The sequence below is a fragment of the Antennarius striatus genome, chromosome 23 (assembly GCF_040054535.1).
Source record: "Antennarius striatus isolate MH-2024 chromosome 23, ASM4005453v1, whole genome shotgun sequence".
Classification (NCBI taxonomy): Eukaryota; Metazoa; Chordata; class Actinopteri; order Lophiiformes; family Antennariidae; genus Antennarius; species Antennarius striatus.
Window position 1 is genome coordinate 3087371 of NC_090798.1, and position 12190 is coordinate 3099560.

The 12190-nt window shown below is 41.3% G+C and overlaps 1 protein-coding gene across 3 annotated transcripts in view; it reads left to right on the forward strand.

The window, feature by feature from the left end:
- Positions 1-10170, forward strand: part of si:ch211-200p22.4 (phosphatidylinositol-binding clathrin assembly protein) — a 63158-nt gene extending 52988 nt beyond the window's left edge. For all 3 annotated transcript variants that reach the window (XM_068308869.1, XM_068308868.1, XM_068308870.1), the window contains 3 exons: positions 3535-3591; positions 3763-3879; positions 4753-10170. In XM_068308869.1, the coding sequence (XP_068164970.1) occupies positions 3535-3591; positions 3763-3879; positions 4753-4767 (189 nt within the window). In that variant the 3' untranslated portion in view covers positions 4768-10170. The remainder of the gene's footprint in view (positions 1-3534; positions 3592-3762; positions 3880-4752) is intronic.
- Positions 10171-12190: the final 2020 nt, after the last annotated feature.

Consider the following 12190-nt stretch of genomic DNA (forward strand, 5'->3'; position numbering starts at 1 on the left):
TTTTAAAATGTGTTTTCTCCATCCCTTCTCTCTGTCTTCCTCTTCATCTCTTCTCAGTCACCTTTCTTTCTTTCTTGTGTTCTTTTGACATGTATTTCAAAAAGTTTTAAGGATCATCTTTTTTTCAAATCTCCTCCCCTCTGCACCACAGTCACATAATCTGTATGTTCTAGTAAACTGCCTGATGCCAGATGGAGAGAACATACTTCTTCTCCCTTCATCTGTTGCCTCTCTTCAACAAATGTATAAACCTAAAAACGAAATTGCCGCCTGTGGCTCTGAATCCTAATATAAACCGATCTTTTTATTTATCCAAAAGTGACAAAACCATCAGCAGTCCTTGCTTTTTCATTGTATTCCATGTTTCTCATCATAACCCAGCACACACACATTGTAGTCTATTGTCAGTCAGCCATGCATACACTGCTTCTGACGTAAATAGTTGAAAATACTCTGTCAGACCTTGTCTAGCTGCGCGCTCTTTAACAAAGGCAGAAAGAAAAAGCAGAAATTGGCAATGGGATAAATTCAGTGGCACAATTCATAAAATGAAAGTCAATCTTTTCAATAAAGTTAACAAAATTCTTTTTCATTGCGTGGTCAGTCATGAGCAGATTCCTGCCTTCATTGTACATTTAGTAAAACAAGACGACAGGAGGAAGTGCATCAGCTTCAAGGAAGAACAAATACCGTTTAGAGAGGAGTAATATTAATCGAACTGGTCATTATTCACTAAGAACTGCAAGAGATTGTCTCTGACAGCAAACATAACATCCAAAAGTCAATAATGTGATAAATAAGTCATAGCTGTATATATATCGTAGTACTGTATAAAACATCACAGGTAGTAGAGCGGTGAATAAGTAGGCTGTCATGCATCATGCATGATAAGTGAGATTTTTATCAAAAGGGACAGGTTGCAACAGTGTGCGTTTGCTCAGTGCATAAAATGTCGGCCAGAATTCCTGCAAAACCTTCAACTTATTCACCCACTCGGTTCGTTTTATGATCAGAAGTCCGTCTTTACAGAGAGACTGTGGAAAGAAGAGTTTCTTTTCAGAAGGAGATGGAAAAGACGAAAGCTCGGCTGTGAGTTGAAGGAATTGGATTAAATACGTAGAGAAGAGACAAACATTCATCTGCGAGCAGGTAGGGGTGGAGAGAGTGAGGTTAGACACAAAGAAACAGCAGGGGGGGAGCGTCACTAAAGCGTACAGAACACTGATTAATGTTTAGTGTAATGTTTTGAAGGCCGACAGCTGGGTTGAAAGACAGATGGACAAAGATACTGACAGACAAGATGTAGTGGTGCATAAACTGTTCCTCACCCGCTTTGTTTTTCTGTCAGACATCCTTTTGTCAAGTTTAGAAAAGACTAAGTGAACGTCCCCTGTCATTTTACACAAGCAGACAGGAACACAGACCAGACAGATGCTACTTGGTTCAAACGCACAAGTTACTTCAGTCTTTAATCATAGATTCAGGTGCTAAAAGTGCTTTGTCACGAGTGTGCACGTGCAAAACTCCAGGCATGCAAAGAACATCACCAGCTTTGAGAATCAGATTCTTCGATCTGTCATGGAATTGCACTTAGTTCCAGATGTTAGATGTAGCTGGGAGAGCATCTGAACATCAATTAGCCACTTTTAGCAGCAGCTTCAGCAGAGCGATGCTAGCTAAAAATGTTTCAGTAACAGCTCAATAAATTGGCCAAGAAAAGAAACGTTGAGGCAGAGGGAAAGTAGTTTAATAAAGGATGGGAAAGTGAACGCATGCTTGTGGTTAATGGAGACAAACAGTAGTGTTGGGCTCTGGAGGCAGGAATTAACAGGTTTCCTGATCAATCATAGTTAGAACTAAAAAAAAAAAAATTTTTCCAGAGACATCCTACTAGATCAACACCTCTTAAAGAAGTCATGCCCTTTGTTTGTCCTTAAAAACTCACATTACAGCAGAAAGTCTGCATCAAAGAGCAAATACCTCATGCTTTGAAGTCCATTGGTGCGTCACAAAACTGCATATGTGAAAACAGGATGCTCATTATACGCCTGCATTTGTTTTTTTAATGAAGGTTATAACAACAAACAGCAAAAAATAAATGTCTGTTTTAAGCAGTAATGAATGCAATGTGTTCTTTTAAACTTCAGAACTTTGATCAATTCATAAAGATGGTAAGCAGACAAAGCAAAGATGCATAAAATATGAGAATAGTGACTGGATGTGTTTAGTTTTACACTGTGCTGGAAGGACAGTGTTTTGTTTTTTAAGGTGGGAATTTTACACATTGAAAACTGGGCCAAAAAACAAAGCACAGCGCCCAGACCCCCTTCATGCATCACCCAGCGTAAAAAAGTTTGTTTTAGGTTCTCAAAGCATTGATTAATGCATCGTTGCATACAGTAAGTTCCGATTAAAGGATAATGTTAGTTCTTTTGCCTTTCCCCATAACAGCTAAACCCCCGTTTGTATTGCCGTGATTAATATAATCCATCATCTGACGTCTGACTGCAAAGGAAGTTTGTTTCCACACAGCTGATTTCAGTGTTTAATGGAAATATTCAACCTTTTTTTTTTTTTTTTAAAATTAAAGTGCATCTTCACACGCTCAAAGTCTTACGGTGCTAATGTGCTTTGACGCAACCCTGAGATGATCGAGGCGTTTTAAAGTCATGCTAAGAAGAATGCCTCAGTTGTCTGATTTACAGTGATGGATTAAGGCCTGTGAAGGCAGCAGCGTGTTTCTGCAAGCTGTTAATGGATTTTTGAAAGCGGCGTGAGTCCGTTGACTTTAGAGCAAACATGCTGACCTGTAGCAGAACGAACGATCACAGCCTCTGACTGTTTTTACATGTAGTATCCAATAATATGTGATGGAAAGAGGGAGAAATATTGATGGTTTTCTTCCTCAAACAGTAAGCTTGCCTCTGCAATCTGAAGTTAAGGTAGGCCTAATGTAATATCGTGTATTAATTAATCCTGTCTGTCTTTTGATGACATCATGTTGTACACCCGACACCATTCACCACTTCAGATTTAATTATATAATAGCATTCCGTTATATCCCCCTTGCTAGCATAAAACACCAAACAGCCAATCAGCTGCTTTGGTGAGGTTGTCCAAAAGCTACAAATTGCCCGTCACGCTGAATCCGAGACCCATTCAGCTGCAGTGGATTTGATTTGTGAAGTAAGGAGGCCGGGGCTAAATGCTCCCCATCACTTTTAAAGCCGAGGTAATGATTGCTCCCGGTGGGATTCCTCCGCCTCACGCTGTGTTGTCGCACTCCTCTCGCGAACACACTTCATCAGCATCAAACATCTTCTCCTCGTCGATATGCCTTTTATTTATTGAGTTTGGATTCACAGGCGAGTTAGTTATTTAAAGCTTGTGGTATTCTTCAGTTATGTCGACATACACAGATGGTAATAAAGTTTGCTGGAGGTGTGTTTTCTGTCATATCAATGACTGTTTCTGCTTTTCTTTTCTTTTTTTACCTGCTTTAAGTTGATTTCCTGGTTTTTGCTTCACTCTTAGGCTCCAGCTCCCATGGCTTTTCCCATGACCACACCGCAAGTGCCTGTGTATGGAATGGTGAGTGCAACGGAGTCATTTTGATTATTGCTAGCAGGGTTGGAATGGTATCAGTGAGAAAATCAGTGTCACGTCTCCATCCCTACTTCCTAACTCTAAGAGTCATTTGGTCGGGGAACTGCAAATGATTTGATTTATCCAGTGTGAAAAGGGGTCTTTCTGTTTATCCAGGTCCCTCCCCAAATGGGTCAGATGGGTGGGGTACCGGTGATGGCTCCTCAGCCAATGATGTACAACCAGCCTGTTCTCAGACCCACCAACCCCTTCACACCCATGCCAGGAGCCCAGGTCAGTGAACACATCGTGTGAAGTTAATGTGACTTTTTCTTTGTAATGAAGTAACAAGCTAAAACTCATCCGAAGATGTTCCCCTTCAAGGATCGTTTGACAAATTGATGCATTTCAGGCATCAATTTAATGCTTGATGATACAAAACCAATTTCTTACAAGTTAAATTTGATTTTGACGGACTGTTTGTGTTGTAATTAAATATTTTGCGTCAAACTGTGTGATGTATGTTTTTAATATAACAAGGGAAGTGTCATCATCTCCTTTATTGGGATGCTCTACAAATTACAATTACAATGTGTTTTTGGGCAGATGTGACTTAAGTAGTCACTAAAGTATGTAAATTGATATCAGGAGGCCTGAATCATTTCTGACACGGGGGTTTCAAACTTCTTTTGGCTTTAGATCCCTTAACACAAACCGGCCTCTACTTGTGACCAATTATCACCAGTTTTATGTCTTTTTGTTGGCACATGCTCATCGGTCTTGTTATGTGCTGAGTTCAGTTTCAGGAAACAGGAGTCGCATTGAGATTTTTTATTTTCCGGCCCAGCAGGTTCTAGCAGGATCAATACACACATCCATGCCTGACTGTGCAATATTAACAGTTCAGTTACTGCAGAGAAGATTCTGTAAGGCTATCTCACAAGCAACAAATATGAGCTAAAATTATTCATCCAGTGATCTTTGCACGAAGCAAAGATCACTGGATGCTTTGAACTGCTTTTTTTTAATGTAGTTTCCTGCCCTGCAACCTGTTTCATGACTGTTAATCCTTTTTTTTGTTACCCAAATATAAAAGTGTTTCAATGCACTGTTAAACTGATCAGTATGTTGTTTTCCTCTTCTTTCAATCTGTTTCTGTGTTTTCAGATGCAGTTTATGTAATCCAGTCGAGAGAGGAGGGGAGGGGGGGGGTGCAAGCAGAGTGCCAAAAGCGACAAACAAACAGCAGAAGAAAACACACGAGAGGAACGTTGAGCTGGACGGAGGAATGATTTAATCAAGCTAAAACGACTCGGAGACAGACGACAGGATAACAAACCGTCACCAAAAATCTTAAGTTGGAAAGAGGAGGAGAGGATGAGCATACGTAGGATGGAGGGATGTGATGGGGAGGATGTCATATTGGTTGTCTGAAACAACTTCTGGCTTGCGCGTGTGTGTATGTGTGTGTGTGTGTGTGTGTGTTTGCGTGTGTTTTTGTATTGTCTTTCTGTCATTCTGTCTAACTTGTGGTATAAATCGATGGAGTGACGTTTCAGGAGAGGGAATAAGGATGAGACGGAAGGATGGGAGGAAAAGATGGAAGAGAGAAGAGAAAAGAGGGGATTGAGGAAATCCTACCTCTGGTTCCAGTCAGATTCGTCTGACTGCCTGGGAGAGTCTCCGCTGCAGAATTAGCTTTACTTCATACTGGTGCTATTTTGTCCTCTCTGGCTTACCGTCCGTCTGCCATGGCGACTTGGGGGAAGCCGTTTGGAGGGGACAAGTGTTTGTTTAGCGTGTGCGGATGTACTCGTCTTAAAAAAAATAAAATGTTTATTTGTGTACTCGCAGCAGTTGTTTCAGACCTTTAACAACCGACCTCCTCTCCATCCCCTCCGTTTGCCGTCCGCGTCCACGACTGTCCAATCAGCGAGAGATGTTAAGAGGCAGATTCTCTCAAGTATCTTTGTATTTCTCAACCTGTTTTCTTCTGCAGCCTCGGCTGAATGTTGTCGGGGCTTGTACAGCAACTTTTTGAACCATGTGTTAATAGTAGTTGAGCGTTTGTTATGGGTTTTGAGCTTAAGACTTTTATTCGTGTTGCATTGTGTTCTAAAGCTACAGATACACTCAGAGAAACAGGGCGTGGCAGTCACGGTATGGAAGCCCGCAATGTACAAAATTGTCCGTGAGCCAAAGTCTTGCATATTGAAGTCCTGGTCGCGCCAAAATGTCGACGACATTCAAGTTTACGTCTAAGATTATTGGTGTAGTAACTACTTGCAGACTTTTACCTTCCCCCCCCATCGTTTTGTATATCATGTATGAAAAAAAAATATTTATTAAAGAGAGGTAATAAAAGCTCTAAGCTAGCTAGTAATAATATTAGCTCTAAGCCAGCAAACATTCTAACTGTTACTAACAGGACAGTCAATTCTCAGATTATCCAAAGGATGTATTTTGGTATCCAAATCTTTTCTCTCACGTGGAGCAGATTGTTATTTTTGAGGTGGTCAAACTGGGCGGTGCGTCACAGCTAGAGCTGTGATCGCTCCATCCGTTCCCTGAAGCTTCGGCTAAGTCGAGATTTCAACGGCGGCAATTTGTCTGTTGCGTTGACCGACTTCCGCTGATCTTGGCTGTTACATTGGAATGAGTTTGATTCTTTGATGAATACTAGCTTATAAATGCTGGCATGACTGCAGGCATTTATCCACACATCATTTAGAGGCTAGCTTCATGTTAGCCTTTACAGTTATGATTGCCATTACTCTCAGTTGAGGGGACAAAAATGTTTGTTTGTTTTTTTGTGACGCTGAAGAGACTGCAGTGTTAATTAGCGTTTTTAGCCCGTTAGCTGCCTGTTAGCACCTTGTTGACCTGTGTGTATCTGTTCCTCTCGTCCTCCTCATCCAGACAAGACGTCAAAACGTTACTAAATTGAGAGCTTTTCCATTAGGTACTCCCAACAAGCGATCCACATTATGTGCCAATTATTGATGACATCAGCGCTGATTAAACGTTACCGAATCGTGTTGGATTCATTTTAAGTTGCACTGAATCAAAGCGAGCGGCATCAATTTGCACCAGGAGGCCCAATAATGCCTTCACCATCACCCTCGCTCAGTGCTGCAGAAATGATATTGGGGGGGGTTACATTTAATGCACGTTGGAGGTCGTGGGCATTCTTCAGCCAAAGCATCCGTCAGGGTTTGATTGCTGCCGCTTGAGCTCACACATTCATGTTTGATTTCCATTGAGGGCTATTTCTCAGGCAGATTTGAGCCGAGGAGTTTGACGCGAAATGTGTTTTTGTTCTTTCTTTTTCTTTTTCTTTTTAAAAATCAAGTTGTGTTGCAAAATGCACATACAAAAAAAGAAATCTTGCACTGAAGTGACTATCCTGCCGCAGTAGAGCAGTCGCCTGTCTTTTCAGGTATGGAGAAACGATGAGAAAGAGATTTGAAGTTTGTACAAATTTGTTTTGGGGTTTTACAATAAAAAGTTTCTCTAATCTACCAGCCAGTGTGGCAGGTAAATACAATTATTTTTCTTCCATTTTAATAGGGAACTTGAAACTTTTTTGTAGTCCCATCCACCCCCCCACCCCCCCCCCGAGTTTCCAGTTTGATGTCATCCTCGTCATCGGTGAAAGTTAATTCTAGATATCGCTTCAGTCTCAGCTCTGTCTAGTTGGTCTATCTCTAGAATGTTTTTTTTAGCCTGCTTTGTCATTGGTGTGTGTAGATATGTAAAAAAAACCAACAACAGTAGTAATAACCAGTTTCTGTCTAGATCGTCTGCTCCCACCCATCATTGTCACTGTTGGGGTCAATATTGCTCTAAAATGCTTCTTGTCGCAGTCTTGTGTTAGCTTAGCCTCTCTTCATTGTATCCTCCTGCATTAGGTACCCCCACCTTTAACCCCACTTCTTCCAAGTGTCTAGTGACTATAGCTCTATTATCTCTCTTGATGTCGCTGTCTTTTAGCTGTAGACGAAACCTTTCGGAGACTGTCCGGCTCAAGCTTCGTGGTTCACCTTTATTGTTTCCATGCAACAAAACAACTGTAATTCTTCAAACTCAGACCGCCCTCGAAGGTGTTCTGTTTGGGAAGCTCGATAGTGGGCAGGTCCACTCAGAGAAACCCATCACTCCCCCACACAGATCTTTTTGATCTGAAAATGTTGTTCAATCATGTTTTCTGTTTAAGGAATTTGATTTAGCTAAATGCTCAGTGAACCTCTTTGACAGCCAGCCAGTTGTCGTCCGGAGGTACGATCCGGTATGGAAAGAAGTGAGCACACAAATCAAATGTCTAGTTTCAAGCACTGATGAGGAAATGTCGGCTATCTTTTGTTTTGTGTCCGATCCATGGACTTCACCGGTGTCGTCCAACAGCACTCTTTGTCTCCATGTGCCTATGAGCATGATGCCGTCCTAAACAGGGACACTGGAGCTTCTCTCGGGTCTAAACTAAAGGTAGCTTACCTGGACACTAATTAAACTATTTTCTTAATGGATGTCTCTGCTTTGGCACCAAAATGGGTTACAATTATGTGCTTTTCCCCCCTCAGATAGCTATTGTACTGTCTCTTGTTTGATGAATTGGCACTTGAGAGAAAGAAGCCATTACTGTGGCGCTGGTCCAGAATCAGATCATCATCCTGGATCTTAAAAATAATGAATCACGCCAGGTCGAACTGCAGATCTAATCATTCCTGATGTTCGTTACCTCTTCAGAATACCTAATGGTTAGGCTTTGGTGTGAAGGTCATTGAAATCGGTGTTGGGGTGTTTTGTCCCATCTTGCCAACTTATCTGACTCCAAACGGTATGAAAGCTGTTGACGGCCTGACTTCCTGTTTCAGTGGACTTGTTTTTTTGTTTTTATTTAGATCGACTATTTCTTTTTTGCTTTCCCTTGCTTTGTTTTTCTCAGTCTGTTTTTGAAAAAAAAAAATAATGTAAATTTGTCAGCATGGAATCCAGTCTTGCCTTTTGACATTTTCTTTGTGTTTAAAAATTTCAAGATTTACAGACAGTATATAAAGCTCAATTTATGAGTTTCATAAATGTCACTGGTTCATATCCTCATCGCCTCAGTGTTGATGGAACTGCCAGTAATTTTTGAAGCTTTATCATTTCTGATATTTTGTCAGGGTATTGATCCAGGGAGGGGTTTACCCGAGCATGTAGGCTTTTTGTTCTCCCGTCTTCAAATTCACCTTTAAAGCTGGGAATATCCTGGGACAACTGTTTTTTTTTCTTTCATCTTAAATCGGCCCCTGACCTGGCACATCTGGTGTCCAACCAGTCAACCTTGTGTTCAAGTCTCTCAACTTTACAAGCTGCTACCGCTCCTCTCTTCATTGTTGTAGCATGAATCCAGGTGGAGGATAATACACAGATAAACCTTGATGTCATACTGCAACGTCTGTTCTCTGCTAAGGCCAAGCGTATCAACCGTTTTCGGAGCGGACTCCTCTCTTGCGAGCCGCAGCTCTCTTTTGGGGGTCGGTGAATGCATGGGTGTATTGTTGATGTTTGTTGTCCTTTATTCCAAAAAAAAGCATGATATGAGAGTTAAATCGTGAAGACGTAGATCAATTCTCTCCTCTTGTTGTCCCTGTTAAATAACGTATCGTCTGTCAGGTGCCGCGTGCACGACGAAGGGCGGCACGGGATCACATTTTTCCCTGATCAATCGTTTGCTGTTCACGACAGCAATTTGTGATCGTTTGTGGGACTGAACGGGACAGACGTGTGTGCTGTCATTTGAATGAGCCACTGTAGCAAAACGGCGCCTTTTCTTTTTTGTGTCGCCTCTCTTAAAGATGTCACAGTCGTTCTTAGCGTTGTCCTTCGGGTTCTCCACTATCGGTGGGTCGCTTTGTGGCAGTGGCCAGGTGACGAGAGAAATTCAGAATCCACAAAATGACATGAAATGAACAAAACGGAGAGGATTTTAACGGATGCACTCATTATTTTCTCAGAGTCCGTGTGTTAAATCGAAGATCTCTTATGCACATTCTGTTACTGTTTTTTTTTCTACATCTTTTTTTGTTTTTGGGGAAGAACCCTCTGATTGCTGCCTCACAATTCTGTATATAGAGAAACACACACTTTTAATGCAGACCTTAAACATACTCATAATTTGCTACCGCATTATTTTTGCATTTACTCTGTTTTCTGAACATGAAAGATATTAGTGTTATTACAGCAGTAGATAGGTATGAATGCTTCACAGCGGGGACGGGCAAAACGGACAGATGCAGATGAACGAGGGCTGCAGAACTCCCCGAAACATCAGGATCAAACCATGAAATGTCAATGATGCCAAATATTTTTTGAGCAGAATACACCTTTTACTCTCTCTTCTGTCTCCTCCCCTCATCTCTTTATCTATTTTTTTTCTATTTATTTAAAGCAGAAATATATGGATTGTATCAAGCATGGAAAGGCAAACATGTTACAGTTGACAAAAATTCACAGGCTTGTATTTTACAGCAGTATATTTGTTTATTCTAGGGATCTGTTTTCTGTTTTTTGGAAGAAATAAAGTCATTTTCCATTCCTAAATGTTTGGTTTTTGAATTTGTTTTTACTCAAACTGAAGAGCCGAACGTTTGTAAACCATTAAAATGTATTTTAATTTTCAGATAGGAAATTCAAGGCCTTGAAATATCCAATGGTATTTTGTTTTTTTGTTTTTTTGCAGTGTTGGATGTGTTAGAGGATGTTTTGCTTGTTCGGCTTCATTTCCAGTGGGATTTCAACCCATCGTTCAACACATCTGGTATATATTTGACCGCTTTTACATCTAAAACACATGCGTGAAACAGTCCTAAACAGAGCTCTTAGCTACTGGTACAGATGGCTAAACTTGCTGCGTGCAAATAGAAGTTTTAACAGCAAAGTACTGCAGTAGTATTTTATTTTCATGAGCAAAAAAAAAAAAAAAAACTGCATCAGGAGGAATTTCACTTTATTTCTGATCTGCCGATTTGTATCAAGAACAGGAGGTGGGCGCTGTTGTTCAAGGGTCAATAGTGCATCCATGAGGTGCGGTTAGCTCAGTGGGTGTTTTCTCTGACCCGTCGCGTCCACACTGAATTTTTTTTTAAAGTCATGCTTGAAATTTGGAACTGAAATAATATAATGATGGGAACATGTTGCAGGAAGACGACATGGAGGCTACAGCAGTTTCATGGGGAGGCAAATTACTATGCAGCCACTGCAGGTGTTCAAACAATAAATTATTCACTTTAGACAAAACGCTGCTGTCTGTCAGTCATTTTGAGTGATGGATTTTTTTTACCAAGGCTCATTTAGTCAAGAACCCTGTAAGACGACTAAATGCACCCCCTCCCCCCTCCCCACCCACCACCAAACCCACATGAGAGCCTCCTTGTGTACAGAAATACTTTTATTATCAGAACTCAGAGACAGTCCTTTATAATCCTACGTCAGGGGAGAAACGTACAAAAGACGGGTTTTATATCAACAGGGACAGTCTGTACACAAAACAGAACAACTGGAAATGAGCTGTAATGTTTGGTTGTATAAGGAACACGGGAAATTTCAGGGTTCTGCTTTGTGTTTGGATAAATACACACTTGTCATTTTATCGTTTCGATGTTTCCTCAAATTATGTCCCATTGTTTGGTTGTTTTTGTGAAGCTTCAAGAACATTTAGCAAACATTTCATCCTCATGGGGATGAGAAGATCCTAACTTTTCCATTTCAGGAGAAATGTAACCTCAGAGCAGAATTTCACGGCTTTTGGCCAGCAGGAGTGTTGGTTCCACTTGTCTAAACTCTGGGCTAAGTGTCGCCCAATAGTATTAAAGGATGCACTAGTAGAAATAGGATATTCTTAATTATGTAATCATTACTGTATAAGTTATGAAAAGTCCATCCTTCTATTTGGGGGTGAGTTGATGCATCAAGCTAAGGAGTTTATCTTTGGGTCTTGGGGCACCATCAGTCACCCTGACCTCGTATCAGACGGTCGAGGTTAAGACAAAGCCAAGGTGATGCTCTTCGATTTTCCAGTCGAACTTCATTCCAACACTTTCCTGGGGTGCCTGAGGGTTACCCCCGGATGGTCTGAAGAGTGTTGTTGGAGAAGGGAACATTTGGAATACCCCGGTTGACCTCTTCCTGCCTCATCCTGGCCTGTGGAAGAAATGATGGAGGCCTTCATGTTGCACTGACGTCAGTGTTGGTATGGCTTTGCTTCCTTCGAGATGTCACTACATCCAACATGCTGCATGTGTTACTGTTAAAATATGTAACTGATTACATCAGATGCTTAATATTTAACAGCTATAACACCCTACAAGGAAGGATAATTTTAGGATCAACTTAAAGCAGGAGAAAGACAGGAATTCAGGATGTTGTCGGTTCTATCGTGGCAGCAGCAGACCCGCCTCTGACAGCCGACACTCAGCGGCAGGAATGTCAAACCCCCACCTCCAGATAAGATTTGACAGCTGTAAATTGAGAGGGAGAAGAAGAGGGAGGTGAAGCTGCTATTTTTATCGTTTGATTCACCCAGGGGCCAAAAAGAGAGAGAGAAACAGAGAAGAGATCCTCC